At 41.1% G+C, this 25,786-nt stretch overlaps 1 protein-coding gene across 1 annotated transcript; it reads left to right on the top strand.

The window, feature by feature from the left end:
* The first annotated feature begins 119 nt into the window (after positions 1-119).
* Positions 120-25,466, top strand: LOC146499797 (protein mono-ADP-ribosyltransferase PARP12-like). Its single transcript, XM_085138568.1, has 12 exons — positions 120-6,808; positions 7,659-7,794; positions 8,229-8,712; positions 8,797-8,847; positions 8,928-9,054; positions 10,277-10,442; positions 19,454-19,574; positions 19,658-19,754; positions 20,163-20,238; positions 22,534-22,664; positions 23,455-23,606; positions 23,865-25,466. The coding sequence occupies exons 1-12, from the start codon at positions 6,534-6,536 to the stop codon at positions 24,203-24,205; spliced, it is 2,157 nt and encodes a 718-aa protein (XP_084994694.1). The 5' UTR covers positions 120-6,533; the 3' UTR covers positions 24,206-25,466.
* The last annotated feature ends 320 nt before the right edge of the window (positions 25,467-25,786 follow it).

Raw genomic sequence — 25,786 nt, forward strand, 5'->3', positions numbered from 1 at the left:
GCGAGCTCGACGGACACCTCTCTCTCTCTCGCTTTCTCTCTTACTCTCTCTCTCTCTCTCTCTCTCTCATTGATCTGGATGTGTGTAAAACGGCGAAATGACGTGAATTCCCAGCATTGAGCCTTGCCCCCTTTTAAAGGGAAACCCAAAGCAGGAAATCGCAGGCAGGTCGCGTAGCTACACACACAACTGCAGGCGAAGAGGCTAAAAAGACAGACTTGTTTTTTAATTTGCCTTTTCTTTTAAATCAAAGCTTAAGGCAAATGCGGTTACACAATATGCTAAAGCCTCACGCTTTAATTAGGCAGACGCAAAAATGCGAGTGAGCGTAGAAGGAATACATGGATTTAATATGAGATGAATTAGTTCACATTTGCTGTAAAATCACTTCTGCTTAACTCATACTTTTTAAATCCCTTGTAGGAAAGGTGTGACTGTAGTAATACTATAAGAAACAAACATAAGACTAAAAGGAATTTTAAAGTATTTATTGTCAAGTGATTCAAAGAACTAGGCCACACCTCACTGGGCTGTTTTGGGGTTTTTTATGTTTGTTTTTTTAGCTTTATGAGAAAAAGCATATAGACTATATGTCGAAAATGGACACAGCTACCTCAGAGCTCTGTGTTTGGAAAAAGAGATGAAAAACAGCATTCTGCCTCTTTTATTTTTGCCTAAAATCATCCCTGCATTCAGTGAGTCACAAATACACAACATTGGTGGCACAGATTAAAAGATTTACGGTTTCGCTACCATTTAAGCTCAGTGCTAACTCAGGTTAACTCGAGAATGCTGGTGCAACTCTGACTTGAGGGGGGCATTCCATATTGAGCTCAGAATTTCTAATGTTTTCAGGACTACACCATGATATGTTACGTGGACTTGCATTCTTTCCAATGGCCAGCAGGGGGCTACTCCTCTGAACCAGTATTTAGTAGGGGTGCAACAATATTCGTATCAATATTGAACCGTTCGATACAGTGCTTTCGGTTCGGTATGCATATGTATCGAACAGTACAAAATTTTTAATTTATTTTATCAACTTTCCTTTTGACTATGCTGTCTGTGTTGAGCGCTCAGTGGATCTGCGCTCGACAGTGCAGCCTAGGCGGAGTAGTCGAACGCAGATTCACTGAGCGCAGGGCAAGCTAGCAAGACAGAAGTTAAGCTCCTTGCAACATGGCAAATTGAACCTCCCCCACCCTCATTCAGATCTGGCGTTTGGAACTATTTTGGTTTTCATGTGAAGTATGACCCTGAAGGTAAGCGCGTCATGGACAAAAGTAAAACAGTATGTTGGATGTGCCACGCAATGCTCAATTGGTGGGAACTAGTGCGTTAGCGCAGTTAGCTCGTTAACGTGTTGGCTGTCCAGCTCCACTCACGGGGCGATCTGAGGTAGCTCGTTAACGGAGATTTGCCATGTTGTGGCATTAACATCATTTCAACCAGATTAACACTGACAGCACTAGTGGGAACACAACGAATATGACTGCACATTTACTCTGACATCATCCTAGTGCAAAGACAAGTGGAAGCAGACAAAAACAACAAGCACGCATGCTACAATCTTTACCCGAGTCATTTAGACAGCCGTTAGCACATGACTCTCCTTATGGGGACCTGATATGTTTAATATGCTGCTGAGAATATAGCCCAGAAGAAGCGTATAGTATAGCTTTTATTTTGGAAAGAGCCATTTCTCTGTAATAAACTCTCTTTTCCAAAGATGAGTGATTTCTCCATCAGATTTATTAATTTTTATTACTTTGTTCTTTCAGCAACATTAAATTTAAAAACTGTACTTTTGAGTTAAAATATATATTTATAATTTTAATAAATGACAAATTAAAAAGGCATGAACATTTTTTTGTATCGAAAAAATATCGAACCGTGACACCAAAGTACGAACCGAACCGTGAATTTTGTGTATCGTTGCACCCCTAATATTTAGAGATTTAAAAATCTAATATGGGTTATGACAATGCAGTTTGAAAACAATCTTGTTTTAGGCTACGTCCACACGTACCCGGGTATTTTTGAAAACGCAGATTTTTCTATGCGTTTGCACCTTTCGTCCACACGTAAACGGCGTTTTCGGTCACTGAAAACGGAGATTTTTAAAAACTCCGGCCAGGGTGGATATTTTTGAAAACTCCATTTTTGCATTTACGTGTGGACGAGAAAAACGCAGAAAACACAGCATCAAAGGTGTGCGCATTTTTTGACGTCACAGTGTGCGCCACGTTATTGTTTTGGTGAAATGAATTTCTACAATACTGTTACTGTTAATTGTTCTCTCTGCAGTGTTTAAATGCCTACATATACACACACAGTTACTGTCCCCCCACACATACGACTCGGTTCTGCTTCTATGCCCCAGCTTTGTTTACTATTTCCCACCGAGGCTTCTAGACTTCTGATTGGCCAACATTTCTGCACGGTTAGGAATATATTGTCACCTGTTGCTTTGGCATGTTCCTAGCAGCGTTTTCCTTCATTTCTGCGTTTACGTGTGGACGGGATTATTTTTTAAAACGAAAACGAAAAATCTCCATTTTCAAAAATACCCGTGTACGTGTGGACGTAGCCTTAGTGTCGTAACATATTGTGGCTTACTCTTTTACACTCTACTCCCTTGGTTGCAAATTCATACCATTTAGCTCTGAAGTCAGATATTGGAGGGGGTGTGATGTAACACTGAGTTAAGAGCATTCCAGTAATAAAGTCAAAAAAGCAAGGAAATGCGTGGCTTATTTAGCAAGTCACAAATGCCTAAGATTAGTGGTGCACTTTTCAAGTATTCCAGCGTTATTAAAGCTTACGTGCACTCCTGCGATCTTCTTTTATTAAGTACGCATTGGTGCTGCTTTAACTTTCTAAGATGGAAGTCCGGCTTGAGTGAGCATTCCAGCTGAATAATTCTGTTTTTCAAATGGGACGCACCAACAGAGATCCCCTGCACCGTGACGTCAGTAAACACATTTTTCTGATGACTTTATGACATTCATTCTGTAAACTATAGTCACTGTTAGAGATTCATAGATTTACATTGAAAGGAAGCATAAATCTAAATCAGTTATCAGGCAGTATCTCTTGCTATTTTCTACACATCTTCCTGCTGAATCCCTATTGGTATAACCGGTTTGTGAGTGTTTTCTAGAAATTCTTGGCTGTTGCTCAGTGAAATCTGATGGCGACAAAGAAGTCAAAAAGTGAGTATTGAACCAAACACCTCCATGTGATCGTGAGGCGATTGACTTGGCACCCACTCGCCAACTAGCTGAGTGGTAGTAAAACTTGAAAAATGCAACACAAACTGGAAACAGAGGATGTGTGCGTTCAAAATGTGCAACTTTTACTTAGATGGCAAATGGTCTCCATTTCTGGTTTGTCTTGCACTTTTCACAGTTTCACTACCAACAAAAGATTTGACTAGAGCCAGACTGATCGAGGATTTTTAAGACCAACACTGATATTTAGCGCTTTAAAAATCTGATATATCACTCACTGTTTTTTCTTTGACACAGACACACATATAGTTTCCTAACATTCGTTATGTCTTGTTGTTTATGAGTTTTTACAACTATAGAGTGACAGTGAAAAATAATCTTGTTTTATTTATTTATTATTATTTATTTTAATATCGGCCAATTAACATCCACGATTGATATAGCCTCCCCTACCAATATATCGGTAGGGGAGGCTACATATGTTCTACTGGCAAGTGTTTGCTTATAAGTTGGTGTCTTCCATTCAAACTGTGGGTTCCAACATTGTCCTAGCAAACAAAACAAGACCAAAAAGGGTTTTCGCCTGCTGGTCGGGGAAGACACTTCCATTCAAAATGGAAGGCAAGAGTGGTTACCGATCATATCACTGGTGGTCAAACCTCAGGGCACAAACTGGGTATGTGTAATATGAAGTAATGACAAATACACTGGTAATTAACATCACTCTGCAGTTCTCCTCAGCCACATAAAATGCTTAGCCTATTTTTTAGCCAAGTCAAGTGTTTTGATTTCAATTGGTTCTTGAATATTTGGGTTAGCAGTCCAAAATACTAGAATGAACTACTGGTATTTGTATAGCGCTTTACTAGTCCCTAAGGACCCCAAAGCGCTTTACACAACCAGTCATCCACCCATTCACACACTGGTGATGGCAGCTACATTGTAGCCACTGGCGCCACCAGGCCCTCTGACCACCACCAGTAGGCAACGGGTGAAGTGTCTTGCCCAAGGACACAACGACCGAGACTGTCCAAGCCGGGGCTCGAACCGGCAACCTTCCGATTACAAGGTGAACTCCCAACTCTTGAGCCACGATTGCCCTACAGTTGGTCATTGTTATTAGTCATCTGTAAGCACTAATAGGCAGTGTTGGGGAGTAACGGAATACATGTACCGCCGTTAGGTATTTAAAATACAAAATATGAGTAACTGTATTCCGTTACAGTTACCGTTTAAAAAGGTGGTATTTAGAATACAGTTACTTTGTTGAAATAAATGGATTACACAGCGGTACTTTCCTGTTTCATATTGTGGCGGATCAGGCCTGTTTGGGTTTTGTTTGACGGTAGTTCCAGAGGCGGCAGCGTTGTGGTTGCCATGGTTACAGGGCAACGCTGTCTCTGCGTGTTTCCTGGGTGAGAGAGGCCTTTTTGTTGTTGTTGTGCTAAGCTAATAGGCAGAATGCTACAGGTATAGCTCTAAAGAATGTAGCATCATAGGCAGTGTAGTCCGTGCTGCAGGGAGAATGGACTGCCATACACGTTATGTGTCTGTGAGCGAGGGAGGGAGAAAAAGGAAAAGTACGAGCTGTCATCGAGCAAAAACGGGAGCTGGAAGCATGTAAATATAATAATAACCACTGCAGCCAAGAAGAGAGCCTGACGAGCCCAGTTGTAAGTAAGCTATTAAGACTCGACTGTACACCGTCTTCGTGTTTTCCTCCAAAAACAATAAGTTCCGTTGGAGCAGCCTTTCAACGCCTCTCTCTGTCTCTCGCTAGCAAAGTTGACCCAGACAACAAAGTAAAGCTAGTTTTCAGCTACGAGCCGACACAGAACCCACCGTATTAGCCAGAGGTCCCTTTACTACGGTTCGGAGCCGCGGACCTTCAGTAACAGTAATAAATCACAGCAATAGTACATTCATGTAGTTGTAAACAGCATGATAATATGTTAAGTAATCCAAAGTATTCAGAATACGTTACTCTCATTGAGTAACGTAACGGAATACGTTACAGAATACATTTTGGGGCATGTATTCTGTAATCTGTAATGGAATACATTTTAAAAGTAACCTTCCCAACACTGCTAATAGCTTGTTTTTCTGCCCCCAGATAATCAAAATTCAGTTGATATTGAAGAAGGAAACCGATCGATTGTATAGGATATAGTTACTGTAAAATTGGTTATTTGAACCAGGTAATGTCCTCCAAAATAATTTGATTTAAACATCTTAATCAAGTAAGGTGCTATGCATCTTGGACTGTTGACCAAATGACTATATAGCGGGCTACTTAACCTGGTCATTGTGATCCTCTTGGTCAGATTTGTCTGTATTCCTTTATGATACTAAAGAAAATTATGCTTTTTTCAGAGTAACAAGCATAATAGTTTCTGGTGGCAGCAGATGGTGGAAGAAGTGACAGGCAATAAAAAAGGAGGGGGGGGGGGGCGAAGGAATGGAAAAATCACTTCCAACATGTTTATACTCCTCGGAGTAAGGGAGGGGGACAGGAAGCAATGAAGCTGGTGGGGAATGTGCTGCACGTTAACAAGAAAATGCAGATGAGTGATGCCAGGGAACTTTAAATGTTCCTCCTGCTGCTGGAGGCTAAGACCTGGCGAGATGGTTTCCAGTGTTAATGAAACATATCCGTCATAATGTACTGGAAGTTCATCTAAATGAGAAAATCAATTTAAAAGTCGACAGTAAGTTTTTACATGAATTTCCGGTTAAAATACAGCACATATTGATTATAATAGGCAATAAGCCCAATCCTTCTTTTTGCATGTTTGAGATGGAAACAAACTGCAGGCAGGAGCCGTTCTGCTGCATGTTTCAAGCTGGTGGGACTAACAGATGGCAATAATGGGATTACAATAATCGGATTTTTAAAAGTGGCATTTGTAATCTTAAACACCTACTGTAAAAACACAGTAATCTGATTACAGACTCTTTGAAGAGAAGAATGCAGAAAGCATTTAGAGAAAATTAATGAGACTTGATTTTGTTATAGCATTACTGGAAATGTCTTCAGTCTGTTCAGCTGTGAAGCGGAAGAAAGCCTTCTTTCTTTCCCTGTTCAGTCGAGGTGTGGGATGCAATAGGAGATCATACAGCGCGGGGACGCCCCCAAGTGGACATCGGCAGCATTACAGCATCAGTCCAAGATAAAAATAGTTCAGTTTCGCTTTCCAATCATCAGAAATGATACCGAAGTTTTCTCCTCACATGAAGCCAGCGGCTGTAGTCAGGTTTGGTCTCCCAGGTGGAAGTTAACGCAGGCAGAGCTCGGACACGATGGAGACAGAAATACTGAGAATGATCTGCGCCAATCAAGGAGCAGTCAACACGGAGGATTTAGTGTATAATCTGTTTTCCGGCGATCCCACGAAGGTGTCGGAGATCATATCTAACCAAGAGAAATTTGCTCGGTGTTGTCCAAACGGACAGCCGAAGGTGGTGGCCAGGACTCGCCTGAGACTTTGCAGAGCCAAAGACTGCCCGGGGACGTGCAGGGGTCTGCACCTGTGCAAAAACTTCCTCTTCGGATTCTGTGAATTCAGTCAGCTCAGGTAAATATACTGGACTTAAAGTAAATTATAGAGTTTACTGCATTGGAGTATTATTATTTCTGCACACTGTATCTGTATACAGAAAGCTGCATCTGACAGCTCAGGTGGAGGCAGGATTTCAAACTCTTTTATCATGTAAACCTGATATCTGCATCGGTTGCTACTGACAACAAACAAGGTTTTGACACAATGGACTGAACCATGTTGTAATTGGGAGGAACACTATGCAATATCTGCCTTGGACATTGCCATACACCTGCCACATATATTGTAATAACTGAAATAACAGGAATAGAAATGAAGACACAAACAGATAAACAAGAGGAGCCTACAGAGAATTTATAGAGCTGTTCTTGAAAAAACAAAACCAAAATCCCTTAGACATATTTTCTGTTTTTTTTTTATGTGCAGCTACAACATCAGCTTAGCTTAGCAGTTAGAAAAAAGAGTGGAAGTGAAACGAAAATGGCTTTACAGTGTGTCGGGTTGAATTTTTGTCTCAATTTTAAATGTTAAAGGGATTCTAGTTCTACCCAGCTATATATAAAAAGCTGGTATTGGACTAATCCCTGTCCCAAAACCCAAGTTTGACATTTATGTAATATTACTACCATGATTTATTAGGCTGTCATTTGATAAAACCCTTTGGTTTTAAGCACGAACAGCATCAAAAACAGCTGACTTTGTTCCAGACAGATAAGCTTTCATAATCATCCCACAGTGAGAGACATCGGCTTATTTAAATGTATTCCACTGTTTTTATTACTGTTTGGGTTTTTTCTTCTTAACTGAGCAAATGGATGCTAGCACTCACAGCCACGAATCAGCTGTGTGGATTCTGTTATAACAGGAGGGGCTGCAGCTTCTCCCATGAGCTGACCTCTGAGCATAACCAAAGACTTCTGAGGGAGCATGAGCTGGAGAGCCTGAGCCGAGAGGAGCTGTGCACCCTGCTGCTGCAGAGTGACCACACACTCCTTCCTGCTGTGAGTCTTACTACCGAGCACTCAATCAATACTGGATCTGCTGATCAAGCAGCCTTTCTTTAGACACGTTTTCCTGTCATGCTGATATCCAGCTCAACCTTCCCACCAACTTCACAAAATACAACAATATTAAAAAGCTTGAAGAGTTTTTCTGTTGCAAACAAGTTAAGGATCTTGGGCACCAGTTTCACATTTTATTTATTTAGATAGCATTTTGCTAACTTTAATTTATCGTGCATTTATTGCTGCGATAAAGCAAAGTAGGATTTTGGGTTATACCTACTTACATGTGGGTGCTACATGTCCTCAGTTGCTCAGTCAGATCCGCCTCTCGCTTGCTAGTTAACATAAATAATGGATATAACGTTGGCCATTTCCATCTTTTATATACAGGCTATGATTGTAACCACCTTTTCTTTTCTTCTCTCCATCAGATCTGCTACGACTACAACAACGGTGATGGAGAGTTCGGCAGGTGTCGGGATGGTGATGGTTGCAGGAGGCTCCACATCTGTGAGAACTACATCAGCCGTGAATGCAGCTGCTGGAAGAACCACGATTTTAATGCTCCACAGCCATTCAGAGCTTTGAAAGCTAGAGGCGTGCCTGACACACTCTTTCAGTCCTTGAAGGCTGCTTATGCAAATAAACAGGCTTTGAAGCTGGCTGGAACCCACAGGGAAGGTAGAGCCCACAGAGGAAACTACTCCAGTGGTGAAGTCTCTGCTAATGACAACAACACTGATGAAAGCAGTCTTTTTGGCAAGAGCAAAAAGCGGCCACGCCGTTGGGATAGAGGGAAAGACGGTAACCTGGTCAACCGAGAAAACGCCCGTTTCTCAAGTGACATTCATGCAGCTGACGATGAAGCTGCAAAAGCCAACAAAGGGCACAACAAGAGACAAAGGACCATTAGAGGTAAATCTGGAAACACTTCTGTGGGGAGATGAACTAAAACTGCTGTCTGAATGAAGCCTGTGAAATATCTCCTGTTTCTTTCAGATAAAACAGAGATCTGCATGTACTTCATTAAAGGTCACTGCAAACATGATGGTGAGGAAGTCACAGTTAGTAAGTGTTTGAGGCTTTAATGTAGTTCTTTCTTGACTTTGATCAGCTGTCTTTCTTCTTAGATCGATGTTTTAAAGCTCATGATAAGATGCCGTACCGATGGCAGGTCCAAGAGGGACACCAGTGGACTGATTTGCCCGATAATGAGACAATTGAGAGAGACTACTGTGACCCCAGTAACTCATACAGGTACTTACATGATTAAATTCAGTGGGATTGAACTTCTTCAGAGATTTATTTTACACAATCTGTTACGGTTTGGAGGAGGACTCAAGCGCAGGACTCCGGGCTCAGATGCACACAAGAAAGATTTATTTACAATTCACCAGGTACAGCTGTGTGAGGGAAAAGGGGCTCCAGGGAAGTCCAGGGGAAAAGCACGCGTTCTTCAGATCATCCACACACAACACGTTCTCCAACACGTTCTCACTCCCAAAGCGTAACATTTTACGCTAGGTGACAAATCGTCAACATATTACGTTTTCGGCTACCCACCACGTTCCTAAATGACGACCTCGGGAAAAATGAGGAAATATGAGAACCGTATGGACTCAATCTACACATGTTCACTCTTTTACTTCAAATCACTTAGAAACACGCTATTTAACGTCATTAAAGTCCTGGTTAACCTCAGGAAAAAGGTTATGGTTAGGGCTAGGGATAAGGTTAGGTTTAGGGCTGGAATGTCTATTACCGCGGGAGCGTCATTGCACTGGATTTCAGCCATAACCCGCCGTGTACCATAAGAACGCCGAAGGTCTCGTTTCGCGTTCCTCAGGAACGCCGCAGGACGTGACAAAACATCGGCATGTTATGCCTCGGGAGTGAGAACGGGCTGCAACACGATCACTGGCTCTCACTCCAACACTGCCACTCGGGAAGCACACGGGGGGGAAATCCAGGGAGCTCTGTAGACAGGGAGACGGGGTTAAATGCAACGCACAAAGGAAACACACTTAACTCGACTTGCAGTAGCTTGGCTTCACTAACGCGTGGTAGACAACGATCCAGCGAGGAACAGAAGTCACCTCCTGGCTTAAATGCTGATCATCTTCATGAGACCCAGGTGTCTCATCTCCCGAGGGCGTGAACCCACGGCGAGAGAGAAGAGGAGAGAGAGAGGAAGAGAGAGAGACTGATCCGCCTGGCCGTGACACAATCATCTCAATGTTTTTAGATAAAGTGGAACTATTAAGCTTTTCCATATTTTCTTTCATATATACACTGATAAAATAACAGATTCTCATTTTAAACTTTGACAAAGTTTAAAAAAATAAGAATAATTTGAAACTTTAACATAATTATAAAACAAAGAGAAAATATGAGGTGAGACAAGATTTTCTGTTGCTACAGGAGAATCCTTTCATTGAGTGTTTTCAATGTTAATACTTTCTTGATTGTTTTTTTGCAGTAGCTCCAGCCCGGCAGTGCACTTTGACACGATGACGTTTGGACAGAACAAAGTGCGTCGACTCTCAACAGAAAACTCGGTGATCGAGCCGATCTTCATCCACACCACCGAGTGGCTTTGGTACTGGCAGGATGAGTTTGGGAGTTGGAACATGTTTGCATCCGCTGTGAGTAACTACAGAGTGTCTGCAGAAATTTTGGCAGATTGCTAAAAATTAACCCACAATTTTTTCATTGTTTGTTTCTTTTTTTCTTTGCTGATAGTGGAAACTATCGTCGCATTTCGTTTCCACCCTCAGCAAAACGACGACATTTCCAAAAGAAAAAGAATTTAGACTGGATTACCTCGCTGAATCCTTTTAGAAAGGGACTCGCTTCCTTTTTTTTTTTTTTTTTTTTTTTTTCTGCCTGTCCCGTTTGGCTCTTTTGCCATCAGAATTATTGTCTAAAGGCGAAGAAAGATGCCCAACGGATTTTCTTTACCAAATTGACCATCCCAGCTTTGCCGTAATGGTCCATTTGATTCACCTTTTATTCTTTATTTTATTTTCACTTGCTGAATACGGGACAGACTTGACTGGGGGAAAGAAAAGGGAGAAAGAAAGAGGGAAAGAAAAACAGTTGAGAAGAGGGACGGGGGAGAAGGGCAAAAAACAAAACCAACAGAATAAGCAGAAAAAAAAAAAATACATATATCGATCACCTGGATCACCTGTTGAGAAAGAAAAAAGAAAACAAGCAGAAGAAAACGAGAGTAATACAATAAACCACATCACAATGATATATGGGAATATGACAGTAAATACTAAATATTAAACATTATTGTGCAGCACGTAAGATCGACAGCACAGTGTGCATTGAGGTAGGAGCCAAAAAGGGTGTAGTTTGTGTGTGTGATCACCCGTGTGTACACCTGTGAGCATGGACGCGCTTGTTTTCTTAAAAGGTTCCCTCATGTAATGATCTGCTAGAGGGTGTGGGGGGCCACTGCCCCGTCCTCCAGGGCATGAAGCAGGTATGGAGGAGATCAAAACTCCAGACATCCAGAGGCCCCCAGAACACAAGAGACCAAGGAAGACCAACAGAGGGGCAGCCGTGCCACTGTCCCAGAAAGAGCTGAGGAGAGTCCCAGATGAGGGGTCACCCAGCAGCCACGGAGCAGAAGCCAGGGGGGCTGCAGTGACGTGCCCGTGAGCTCCGCCGGCAGCCAGCTGTGCCTGAGTGACCGAGCCCCAGGCCGAGAGGCCGGGGGCACCCCACCTCCGAAGTGGCCCAAGCGAGCCCCAGGCTCCAGGCCCCGATAAGCAGCCGCCAAGGAGTGAGCCGGTGTGTACCCGGACGCCCACCCCCGGACACAAAGAACCACCAACGCACCGATGTCTGAGGGAGTCCGCCCCCGGCAGGGGAAGTGGTGGGGGGAGATAGGCCTCCAAACCTTGGAGGGCCTGAGCTGTCCTCAGAGAGGTGGCATCTGATACCCAACCTGACATATGGACACAGACATACAGGCACACACAGATACAAACATCCATTCCCACCCTCATGCTCTCATATGCACTTACTCCACACTCAACCAACGTGGAGACAGACATAAAGAGACGCTGTACACACAATCACACTCCCCAAGCGTACTCTACGAACCGGGTCTAGGTACCCTTGCCCCTGGAGGGGGGAACTGCACCCAGACCCAGGTTGTGTTACCCTTTTCCCTGCGGTGGGGAGAAGCAGACCGCCCTGACTCCGCAGCAGCAGGGAGGCCCCACATTCCGGATCCCAGTCGGACGGCCAACTCCTCCTCCTAGCCCCCCTGCTCCAGCAGAAAGCAGAGAACGAGGGTGAGAGAAGACTCCTAACCTCCCTCCACCCGCTCATTGTAGTGTTGATGTATGTGTGTTCTAAGGTGCATTTAAAACCCAGGAGGGCATGGAGCTACCTGCCAGAGAGCAGCAGGTAAGCGCATAGTCCCTCCTGCTAGCCCTCAATGTCTACGTGTATTAAAATTGAGAGGTGGGCAACGACGCCGGGGGTGAGGTGTACACCCTGATGGTAATTGGGATTCCGTGTAGCGTGCCCACCCCCAAGATCCTATATGTATGTGTAATGAGAGTGTGAGTAATGTGAATGTCTAAGTTGCGGGATAAAATTGAGGCAGAGGCAGCCAGAAGGGGACAGAGGGGGGGGGTTACCTCCTCTGCACCCTGGTGACACACCCCTACTCCAAGGCCCTGCATGTGTGGGTGGTTGTGGTGGAGCGGGAAGAGGGAGGCAGCTGGAGATGGGGAGGGAAGGAAGGGAGGGGCAAGTGACCCCTCCCTGGGGCCAGCTCCCCCGCTGACCCCAGTAGGCACCCCCATACTCCGCGACCCGCCAGGGAAGGGGGGCCCAGGCCCATCCGAACCGGGGCCCAGTGCAGCGGCGCCGCCCGGCCCCACAGAGCCCGGGGCAGTCCACCCAACCCCACAACAGAGAAAACTGCACCCACCCCATCATCCACTCATCTTCCAGACTACATAAGACAATAGACGCCCAGGCTGAGATCTTCCTCCACCTCTCCTGTATCTCCCCCTCTTGCAGAGAGAGTTCCTGAGAGAGGAAAGCTCCTGCAAGATGTGACAACCCCCCCCCCCCCACCACCACCACCAGTTGAAGAGCCCCCCAGGTGGCTCGGCGCACCGGCGGCACCCCGCGCCAGTGGCGGGCCCCCATATACCCACCGGCCCACAACCCCGGCAACACCAACCAGGACCCAGGCCCCCGAGGCCCGGCCAGGGCCCCAGGCCAGAGCCGGAGCGCCCCCAGAACCTCACACCCGTCCCGGACCCACCCAGGGGCAGCCAGGCTACCAGGTCAGTAACCCCCGTCCGTCAGCACAGACCCTCCCCTAGCCCCGCTGCACGTAGCCACGAGGAAGCCGTCACCTAAGAGCCAACAGAGCCCCTAATTGGCCATGACCGCTACCCCGGGTTGAGCCCCCCAAGGAAGATGCTCCCGGGGAACCCCCCGACGCCCTAAGCCCGACCCTACCCCCACACCAATCACAACAGTGAAGGCGAGACCAAAATATGACCCCCCCACCCCCACTAGGTGATGGAGCTGATCAGAGGAGCCCAGAGCGATTGATCTGATGTGGTGGCAGAGGCTGTATCAAGACTAATGTAATCTAATAGATAATTTCTATATTGGTTAGAATTAAGATTGTTTTTATTTTTCCAGTTCATGAGGACTGTTTTCTTGGCTATGCATAGGGCAGTGAAAACCATATGGGCTATATTCTTTTCTGAAGTGACATTATCTAAGCTGCCCAACAAACACACTAAGGGGGAAGTTGGAATGTTACATTTCAGACACTTTGATAAGTCTTCACATATCTCGCGCCAAAACTTCTGAACTGGTGGACAGAACCAAAGAGCGTGGATATAATTGTCCGGTGAATTGGTTTGGCAGTGTGAGCAGTTGTTGGTAGATGCAAAGCCCATCTTGAACATCCGATGACCTGTATAGTGCACTCTATGTAGTATTTTGTATTGAATTAATTGAAGACTGGATTTCTGATTAGATGAAAGGTTTTTAAGCAAATCTGAGACCAGAAGTTTTGGTCTAAGTTAACTGATAAATCCGCTTCCCATTTTGCAATAGGAAGTGATATTGATTCATCTGTTTTAGAAAGCATTCTGTATATTTTGGATAGTAATTTGGGGGTTTTAAGAGTAAAAAATTGAACCACACTTGGTGGTGTTTGTAGTTCAACTTGACCCAGTTTAAATTTCTTTTTTATTATGGATTTAATTTGTTGATATTCTAAAAATCTTTTCTTGTTGATCCCATATTGTGTAACTAGTCTGTCAAATGAAATAAATTCTGTTCCTTCTAGTATATGTTCTACATATTTGATTCCTTTACCATTCCAATCTGAAAAGTTTATCATATTATTGTTTTGTAATATGTCAGGGTTGTTCCAGATAGGTGTACGTTTGCATGGGATTAATGAAGACTCTGTCAACTTCAGAAACTCCCACCATGCTGTCAGAGAAGAGCTGATGTTGATGCTTTTGAAGCATTCATGTCGTTGGATGTTTGAGCTGATAAATGGTAGATCTGAAATCTCTAGATTATTGCAAAGTGCTTGTTCTACATCTAGCCAAGGTTCATCTAAGAGGGTATGTTTTAGCCATCCTGAGATAAACTGAAGCCTGTTGGCTAAGAAGTAGTGCTGAAAGTTAGGTAGTTCTAATCCTCCTTTATCCTTGGTCTTTTGTAGTGTTTTTAAGCTTATACGTGGGGGCTTATTTTTCCAAAGGAATTTGGACATATATGAATCTAGAGATCTGAACCAATCTTGCGGCGGTTTAGTTGGGATCATTGAGAATAAATAATTTATTTTTGGTAATACCATCATTTTTATAGCAGCAACCCTTCCCATGAGTGATATGGGTAGACATTTCCATCTAGCCAGATCACCTTCTACTTTCTTTAAAAGTGGGGTATGGTTTAATTTAGTTAGATCTGCAAGCTTGGGAGAAATATTAATACCTAAATATTTTATATTTCCCGATTGCAGTGGAGTAGAAGAGGAATTATGGAAGCAACAATTAATAGGAAGGACTGTAGATTTTGACCAGTTAATTGAGTAATCTGATATTCTTGCAAAGAGTTTATCAATTCAATCACCCCAGAGATATTGGTTTGTGAATTTTGGAGAAAGAGTAACACATCATCAGCATAAAGGCTGATTTTATGTTCTACGTTCTTGCATTTTATGCCCTTAATTGCTGAATTCTGTCTAATTGCTGCTGCTAGTGGTTCGATAAAAATTGCAAACAGTGAAGGGGAGAGTGGGCATCCCTGCCTGGTGCCCCTCAGGAGACATAAGCTGGAGGATGTCTGGTCATTTGTTCTGACACAAGCTGTTGGGGAATTATATAATATTTTTAACCAGTTGATGAAAGAAGATCCAAAACCAATTTGTGTAAAGTTGCAAATAGAAATTTCCAGTTAACTCTGTCAAACGCTTTTTCTGCATCTAAGGAAAATATTGTAGTTTCAAGGTTTTTACTGTATGAGTAGTCTATCAAATTAAGTAATCTACGTGTATTTGTTGATGAGTGCCTACCTTTTATGAAACCAGTTTGGTCAGGATGAATTAAGAGGGGGGTTATTTTCTCTAGTCTCTTCGAGAGAGCTTTGCAGATTATTTTGAGGTCTACATTAATAAGGGATATTGGACGATAGCTTGAGGGATATACAGGGTCTTTGCCTGGTTTTAGCAGGAGATTAATGTTTGCAGAATTCATATTTGATGGAAGTCTGCCCTTTTCTTTGATTTCTAACAACGTTCTGTAAAAAACTGGTGCTAGAATCGTCCAGAATTCTTTGTAGAATTCTGCAGGAAAGCCGTCTGGACCTGGAGCCTTATTATTGGACATATTTATCAGGGCTTCCTGGAGTTCACCTGATGTCAGTGGCGAATCCAGTGCCATTGCTTGAGAGTCTAATAATTTTGGGAGAGTTATGTTGTCTAAAAATTGATCAATTTCCTTTTTAGATGGGTTTATTTGTGGTGAATACAACGTTTTATAGAAATCCCTGAAAATGTTGTTTATTTGTTTCGGTTCATATATTGTGTTCCCAGATGAATCTTGAACAGCACATATAGTTGTTTTTTATTTATTTATTTTTAACTGGTTTGCTAGAAATTGACCGGATTTATTACTATGTTCATAATTTTGTAAGCGTAGTCTTTGTACTAAGAATTTTGTTTTTCTATCAATTATCTCATTTAATTCTAGTTTTGTTTTGCGTATTTTGTTCAATGTTTCCTGATCTTGGTGGGACGCGTAGGCTTCTTCTAGTGATTTGATGTTTTTTTCTAATTCCTGAATATTTTTGTTTTCTTTTTTCTTTTTATGTGATGAGAAAGAAATTATTTTACCTCTCATCACAGCTTTCCCTGCTTCCCATAAAACAGAAGCTGATGTTCCGAAGGTACTCGCTTCCTAATTGTCCCGAACAAGTGGCTTTCTCCTGAGCCCGTTTTAATTTTGGAGAAACTCACTTTGCAACCGTTCGCAACAACATGTTGTAGTTCTTCCTATTCAAACGTTCAGATCTGCTTAGATGAGAGAGAATATTAAACAAAACTTTCAGTGCACTATGAAAGTAACAAAATAAAAAGTAGGGGGGTAAATCATACCAAACCTAATTGGCAGGCTCAACCTTGCAACAAAAGACAAATCATCAGCTAGTTTGATCTCAAACATCCAATCAGCCACACACAACACACAGCATAACCCTGTTGTGTCATCACATAATGAGTTTCTTCTCATGTAACCAAATGTGTGCCATGTTAAAACTTCTTCACACACCAGAAACTCAACAATCAGCTCACTCATTTAAGACCCCTCATCAGCATTCTGTTTTCTCCCTATGATGGAATCATTTCTCCTCCTATAATATTCAGTCCACTCGTCTATGTATCACTTTCATCTTACTAGTGACTTGGACAAGATGACAAACAGGATCTCATGCATAAGATGCTGTCTGATCTTCATGAGTGTCATTGTATGTGTATGTGGGGTTGGTATGGTTAATGCTGTTTGTGTGTTGTTGTTTTTCTTTTTGTGTACCTTTCTCATTTTGTAGTCCAGACTCCTCAATTTTCCCACTTAAAGCAGTTTCCTTTTTTCCCAGGATTGCTAACCCAGCCTTCCTCTGTGTGCTCACCTGCTCCTCTCACTCCGTTCTCCTCTCCCACTTCTCTTCAGCTTTGTCCTGTGTTTTCCCACTGTCTCATCTTGCCGTTTCACTCCAAACGTGGCAAATGTCACTAAGACAGTCTCCTCAAAAGTCATCTTCACACACAGTGAAGTTGCAGCTTGCTGGAAACGCATCTCCATCCATCCATGATGATGGGTTTTCTCCATGCTGATGCCATTTGCACACACTGCTGCTGGACCTCTCTGCTCAGGACTTATAAGGAATTATAACAATTCACTTTAACTATTTCCTTTGCCTTGTTTGGTATCATCCTTTTCAGCACAACCTCACGTGTCTGAATTTACAGTTATGTTTTCAATTTGACTTACTGTAGTAACACAATTGATCTAAAATCAGACAAAAAACATAAAATCCGAGTAGAAAAAGTTTCATTTTTTACTGTAACAACCAAAAACATGTTTATCGAATCATATTTCACAACTTTAAAAACAAATATAAATTGTCAGTTTTAAAATCATACGCACAAGTTTTGCAAAGTTATTTGCAGCCGTTTACCTTTTTTAAATAACCATTTCAAACTATTTACAGAACGATCAGGTGTTCTCATTCAATAAGATGCCACACAAATTATTTGTGCCACTCCAAAAATATTTCTGTCCACTATAAAGAAGAACATCACAGCCTGATACCTGCAGGTCTGACATAAGGTCATAAGCAGAGGTCTCGCTGCGCTGTCCTTAGACAGTAAACGTGACGAAACTATTCAGGAAAAACGCCGCGTATATATAGTTTGTCATGGATCTGGTTTTACGTGGCCTAGCAACACAATTTAAAAAGGTATATATCACCTTGTTGGTAATATGTCTGCATTTATAAATTTGATAGAAGCTATCTGCAAACCTTAGCCAATCTCTCTGTGAGTGATTAGAGTCAGTCCAAGTCTGACTGCAACTGGTTTCAGTAAGTTTGCCTCCCGTCAGACAACCTTGCGCTCAAACGTGGTCACAAGTGTGCAACAACCTCAAGCTCTGGGCAAAAATGTATTCACTACAAGTTGTAGTTGGTCACAGAATATGAATAAATACATCAATAAATCACCAGGCAGCCACCAGTGTTGGTCAAGTTACTTGAAATAAAAGTTCCCCAAAAAGTAATCCCGTTACTTTACTGATTACTTATTTTCAAAAGTAATTAATTACTTAGTTCCTTTTTAAAAACACGATTTACAACCTGAATAGGTGATAAAGTGATAGATCTTTCAGCCCAATTCTACTTTTTCTGCATAATCATCATACAAAATGTAATCAAATGGAAAAGTCTCTTTTTAAAACTTGTTTTATTAGTTTTAATCTTTTAACTTTATGCATCAAGCAAAAATTTAATTATCTGCAACATTCTCTGACTGGAAGAAATTTGTTTAAAATTTAAACCTATTTTCTGCACATTCCAGCACATAAAATAAAATATTTTTTGTGTTTACACTCAGTCTTTCAAATAGATGCAAGTAAAACACAGCAGAAAATAAATAAAGTCATAGACTAGCGGTCCTGTTGCTCTATTTTCACCTGTAAAGCAGGAGTGGGGTAGGCGGAGGGTTACCCTGGTGCAGGTGTGCCGCAGCGGTCAGTGGAAGAATCCGCGAGTTTCTCTGTGAGTTTCCCATTACGTCGTAGCTACTCGGTGCTTGTTTGGAAGTTTAGGGTTTTTTGCTGTAAAAAGAAGTTTTCTTCCCACGCACAACGGACACTAATGTTTTTGTCACTTTTTATGGAATCAAACTCAAAGTAAGGTCAGTACTTCCACGCTTTAAACGCTGCACGCTCATACTCTCTCCCGCACTCGATATATGATCCATTGTTGATCTGCACACAGCTGTTGTCACGAACGTCGCACTCGCTTACGTCACTGTCATGAGACATTCTCGCAAAAAACTCACAGTTTTAGTAACGCAGTAACGCAGCGTTCCTACGGGAAAGTAACGGTAATCTAATTACGTTTTTGCAACAGTAATCCCTTACTTTACTCGTTACTTGAAAAAGGTAATCGGATTACAGTAATGCGTTACAAGTAACGCGTTAGTGCCCATCTCTGGCAGCCACCAATTTTTACTCCAGTCTTATTTTTACTTGCGTGTTAAGCCACGGACTAATCCAGTTAGCGCTGTCAAGCTAAGTGTGTCCAGTGTTGGATGATCGTCAGTTGAATGTAAACATCATCTCAGCACGAGGGTCCATGAAACCAGCTCTCTTGTTCATAGTATTTCCAGAATATTTTTATTTAATTCATGAAGTATTCATATATGTTACAATATTACCATGCAAAATATTACGATACTATGGTGTATCAATTTTTCCCTCATCCCTATGGTTGGCAGTTGTCCTTTTCTTATGAACTGTTCATTGTTCATATGCCGATGCAGGTTTCCTTCAAGGTTAAAAACACGTTTACTGTTCTCACTTTGCAGATTGGTGGACACGAAGCAGCAGACATCAACAGTGCAAAGCTAGAGGAGAAGTTTCTGGCCAATGATAAAGACGTGGTGGAGTTCACTGCTGGTTCACAGTCATATTCACTCAGTTTCCAAGGTAAACAAAGAATAGGGAACCATGCATACTTCTGCATGTTAAAATATAATTGTTGTGCAAGTTTAAACTTTTTTGCCCCTCAGACATGATGCAGACAAACAAGCACTACGGCACCAAAAGGCTTGTGTGCAGACGACCACGGTTTGTCTCTGCTGCAGATGCCCTAAAAAAGAAAGTCAGGTACGTCATCCCAAAAACAGCCCCACCAGACTTCCTTACTTTTTTCTAAATTCATTAGATACGTGAACTTTCTTGTCATCTTTATTCCAGTTGGAGATGGGATTTGATTTTTACACCAAGATCTCTAGAGACCAGCATATTGTCTTGAATCTAACGTAATTTCTATTCAATACTGATAACCATGTCAAAGTACTGATATTGCCTTGGTCTTTAGAGTCAAACAAAGCTCACTAACCAAAAGCAAACAAATAAAAAACAATATTGCTGTTGTAGCGTACAGCTTCATAAAGCTTTACAAGAGCTGATGCTGGATCCAGGAAAGTTGTAAACTGAATTTTAAACAAAAATAAAATCGGCTTCTATAAAAATGACATAATTAAAGTAAATTTGAACTCTTTCTCTCTGCAGAAGGTCTTCAGTTCAAACCTCCACTCCAATACCAAAAACCTGGGACAACACACAGATCCCTCAAACAGGATGCTCGGTATTGTAAAAAACATAAAATATAACTATTCTGTTGTAAGTCACACTCTTAAATTTAGATGTTTTCAAAATTAATTGTATTCTAATAATATTAATAACAGAAGTAAGCAAGTAAATTTACTGACCAATAGACATGAGGACAAAATGGTGTTGGCGTTGAAGATGCGAAGCTTTTCATTGGACGGAATGAATTCATTTATTAGAAGGACAGCTCATAAAAATGAGTTAGAAGCAGAAAAAGACAGTTTATTAGGAGGTTTTCTGCTTCTTCATGTTCGTTCATTTGAATGTTTTATTCCTGTTTTTTATGGGGTCTTTTTTTCTTGTGACAAATTCTTAAATAATTTGAAAATAAGATAAGATAAGATGACCTTTATTAGTCCCACAGGTGGGAAATTTGTTTTGTTACAGCAAAAGTGCAAAGTTATGTAGCAGAAATTAGAAAACACTGGAATGCAATAAAATAAAATACTATATACAATAGAATAGAATAATATATACAATAGAATAAAATAGAAATACAAATGCTATATACAACTGAGTAAGAAAATACACTTCAAATGAATGAAGTGCAGCCGTCTGGCTAATCTGACGTGAGAACAGAGTTTCTGTTGTAAGTGGTGTAGGAGGAGAAAAAAACCAGCCGATATGTGTCGCTTTAGAGCAGTAGCTCCAGTTTTTACAAAACGTTAGCTAGCAATTTATTCAAAGCAAACAAGCTAAAACATACAATTTAGCATTGCTAGGCATTTATTTCTAGTACTTTAGTATTTTTGAATAGGCTAAAAAAGTATATTACATTAGGGCAGCCTAATTATTCTTTAATTATTATTAAGAAATACATTAGCTGATTGCTGTTAAGCATTGGGATGGCAATTTGTCCCTATTCAATTCAATTTAATTTAATTTTATTTATATAGCACAAAAAAGTCACCTTAAGGCATTTTATATATTAAGTTAAAACCTTCCAATAACACAGAGAGAACCTCAACAATCAGACAACCCCCTAAGAGCAGTGTTGGGGAGTAATGGAATACATGTACCACTGTTACGTATTTAAAATACAAAATATGAGTACCTGTATTACCGTTTATAAAGGTGGTATTCAGAATACAGTTACTTTGCTAAAATAAATGGATTACACAGCCGTCTTTTCCTGTTTCATATGTTAGGCTGTCCCCTCTCTATTTTTTGTAATTACACGCCGGTGGAAACCCAAACAAAACATTAAGAGGCTCTAAAAATTATTATAATTATTATATTATATTATTATATTATTATTATAATGCCTGTGTCTCAATCTCGCGTCTCATAGTCACGTGAAGAAATATTTTTTTAAATGATTTAATATGAAGGCAACAGGCAGAGTGTTACAGGCATCGCCCTAAAGAATGTAGCATCATGGGCAGTGTAGTCCGTGCTGCAGGGAGAATGGACTGCCATACCCGTTATGTGTCTGTGAGCGAGGGAGGGAGAAAAAGGAAAAGTACGAGCTGTCATCGAGCAAAAATGGGAGCTGGAAGCATGTAAATATAATAATAACCACTGCAGCCAAGAAGAGAGCCTGACGAGCCCAATTGTAAGTAAGTTATTAAGACTCGACTGTACACCGTGTTCGTGTTTTCCTCCAAAAACAATAAGTTCCGTTGGAGCAGCCTTTCAACGCCTCTCTCTGTCTCTCGCTAGCAAAGTTGACCCAGACAACAAAGTAAAGCTAGTTTTCAGCTACGAGCCGACACAGAACCCACCGTATTAGCCAGAGGTCCCTTTACTACTGTTCGGAGCTGCGGACCTGTTTTATATACGCGTGGAATAGTTTACGAGATCGCTGCAAAAAGTGCAGCCTGACCTAATGTCCACTTACTGTTACTCATTTATATTAAGATTTTAACACCTAGTTGGTGTTGGTATGGCGAGTAACCTTCAGTAATAAATCACAGCAATAGTACATTCATGTAGTTGTAAAAAAGCATGATAATATATTAAGTAATCCAAAGTATTCAGAATACGTTACTCTCATTGAGTAACGTAATGGAATATGTTACAAAAAACAATTTGGGGCATGTAATCTGTAGTGGAATACATTTTAAAAGTAACCTTCCCAACACTGCCTATGAGCGAGCACTTGGCAACAGTGGGAAGGAAAAAAACTCAGTTTTAACAGCGGGCTCGGGGAGGGGCGGGGCCATCTGTCACAAGCTATTGAGAGGAAAAGCAGAGAGCAGAGCACTTGTTATTTTTCATTGTCATTGTGAATAAAAATATTTAATGTGCCTGTGTTTGTTTTTCCATACAGCGAATCTCACTCCAGCGCAGCTCAGACGAATTTAAGGAGGCTGAAGCTCTTTTCTATAAAACCATGAAACACTGTGACATCACCAACATTGAGAGGATTCAGAACAGAGCTCTATGGGACGCCTTTCAGTTGTACGTATTTCATTGAATGTGCACCCATCTTTCACTGTGAGTATAAAGTTACTGTACCACTGCTGCCAGCTAAAGTGAGGTTATGATTGTGTAACTGATATGACTGAGCTTTTTATTAAAGTGTATATAGTATTACCAGCTGTCAGTTTGCAGGCATTCATTTATGCACCGCTCTGTTAAAGCCCTGCATTTCATTCAGGATTCATTCAGTACAGTGGCCCTGAGAGGCCAAACGGACTGCAACTTCAGAAAACACTTGCAAAAAGAAAAACACTTGCAAAAAGAAAAATTCTGCACAAAGAAAAACACTTGCAAAAAGAAAAATGCTGCAAAAAGAAAAATGCTCCAAGGTTCTCAGGTCCTGTTGTTGTGTAAAAAACCAAACAAACCCAAATCGTCGCGCCTCCTCCACAGAGCTTGAAAGCTGGTATGAGGTGTTTGTGCAGAGAGTCTGATGTGCACTGCGGCCAGACATCTCTGCTTTCTGAAGGACATTATTCCAGAAATCTTGTGGTTTGTTCAGATGCAATTTTGCAAACCTGAGCTGAACATTTAAGCTATATTTTCAAAACCAGAAGCTGCATCTGTTGTTTATACAGCATTTAGCTGCATTTAGCATTCAATGTTTTCCTGCTTTCCACTTGTGGCTACAGAGACTGCTGCTGCAGATGTATATAGTATGTATACTGTAGATGTGTAGATGTATATAATATATTTATTCACTTTATATTCCCACACTTACTGTACATGTACCAGTTAGAGTTAGTTTATTCCTGTCTCCTATTTCAAGGCAGAAAAATCAAATGAAGAGCAAAGAAAGAGATGGAAAGGTGATGGAGAAAAAGCTTTTTCATGGCACTGACTCCAAATATGTAGACGCCATCTGTCACCACAACTTTGACTGGAGAATCTGTGGAACTCATGGAACGGCTTATGGCAAAGGTGAGTTAAAACGGTTATTGAATATTCAAATTATGTTTTCAGAAAAAATACATTTAAAATCAAAAATTCCAAACATTCTCATTTCAATCTTGCAGCCTTTTTTGTGACACCCTTGGGTGCTGGGAAGTGATACTTTAAAAAAAATAAACCAAAGGCTTTGTTTGTCTCTGTTTATCACTGAAGAAAATAATGCGTAGCCCTTTGTCTTTTCCCACAAATAAAGTTTTGATAATTGTATCTTTTGGTGTCTAAACACAGGTAGTTACTTTGCCCGTGATGCCAGTTACTCCCACAACTACACCGGACCCACTGATGTGAGAGACATGTTCATCTCACGGGTGCTGGTGGGAGACTTCACCAAAGGGTCCTCTGATTATCGCCGACCTCCCTCCAAGGATGGAGGGGGCTTAAACTTCTATGACAGCTGTGTGAATGATGTAATGAACCCCTCCATATATGTGGTGTTTGAGAAGCATCAGATCTACCCCGAGTACCTGATCCAGTACAAGACCACAAAGCTACATAATGTGCACATTACGAATGCACCAACTACAGCAGGATTTAATCAAAGTACTAATAATTCTTGTGTCATTGCTTAACAAAAGTGGTGCATAAGGGGCTATGCAGTGTCTTGAAATGGAAATTTTATTTTGAAGGAGCTTAATAGAGTTTGTGCTGAATAATTTAATCATATGCAAACACATGCCTGAAAGCAAAAAAGCACAAAAAAATCTTAAGTAGAGATAAATATAAAAAAAGAAGCAGTAGATATTAATGACAGATATGTTCACAATAGAAAAGAACTCTTACTTACTTGTGAGCTGGTCTGTAGTTAATGTAGATTAACAGTTTATGATTAATTAGCTTCTCAGTCAGATGATATTAAAGCATTTTAGGTTTAATTCAAATGATGGGGAAACCTTGATGAAAATGATGAATGATTTATATTTTTACATTTTCCTGTTGCACTTTATCATTTCTATTTCTGTTTTTGTTGTTTTGATGCTGAAGTTTTTCCACCTTGACCAAATGTAAAATGATTTTCATTTCCTCTCACTTTGTATTTATGAGCATATTGAAGATGAAGAAAAAGGTTGGCACCATCCCATTTGCTGAGGTGTTGTTTATAGAAAATACACCAACCTTTATACAGAATAATTAAAAAACAGCAGGAGTGAGTTAACCTTATCAGAAGAAAAAAAGAGGTTTTATACGTCTGGCACATTTAGTGCTAATTATACAAACAAATCATAAAATGTCAATTAATGATAAAGGACACTGTCATATTAGACCATTAGAGTCAGAAGTTCTCATAATGACTTGTCCGAGACACATGATGGATTATGTGTTGGTGCCTGATGGTAGCAACAAGAAGCAGGGACCAACTTTTGAGAACATGAATAGAAACAAACAGCAGCTCTGTGTTTGGAAAAACCTAAAAAAAAGAGAAAAATATTAAAAGGGAAGCACAAGGGAAGCTCTTAATCTCTTGACTTAACTTTAAGATCGTCCCATTGTGCACTACAGAGCGCACAACGCTGCTCTTGGAGTCACAAAAACATAAAGGTTGTGTTAAAACTTGATAACTGATATAGCATTACACTTCTTTCAACTCAGACAAAGTCCATTGCACTACTTTCAAGCACTTTGCAACCTGTCCTCTAATTTGGTCGTTTCTTCTGGATGCATTTCTCTCGCTTGTATATATTTATTTTGTCATATGTACTCCTTTTGTCTGTTTTTTATTCTTGCCGTCCTACTGTTTCTATTTTTATTTCATGCACAGTTGATGTGTAGAACCCACAATTTGTTTTGTACATGCACAAGAAAATAAAAGGTTATTCTATTCTAAAAAAAAAAGGCATGCCTAACTGGCATCATTTAGTTATCAACTATGATGGTAACGTCAAATGAATTCAGCTATGTTGCAACTGCAAGCAACAAAGTTGCAAAACACATAACAGTCCTGGGAACTGTTGGCTAACACATGGAGGTCTGTGCCACTTTTTAAGAATCATCAATGACCCACTGCCAAAGTACGGAGCCCCGCAGGGGACATGGGAGAAAAAAAATTAAGACGGACTTTTGCGAGATCTCGCAAAACAAACTCGGGATCTCGCAAAACTCGCAAAAGTTGAATTCCAACAATGGCGGCAGCTACTTAGTTGTAATATTACTCT

This window comes from Neolamprologus multifasciatus, chromosome 17 (genome assembly GCF_963576455.1).
Source record: "Neolamprologus multifasciatus chromosome 17, fNeoMul1.2, whole genome shotgun sequence".
Lineage (NCBI taxonomy): Eukaryota > Metazoa > Chordata > Actinopteri > Cichliformes > Cichlidae > Neolamprologus > Neolamprologus multifasciatus.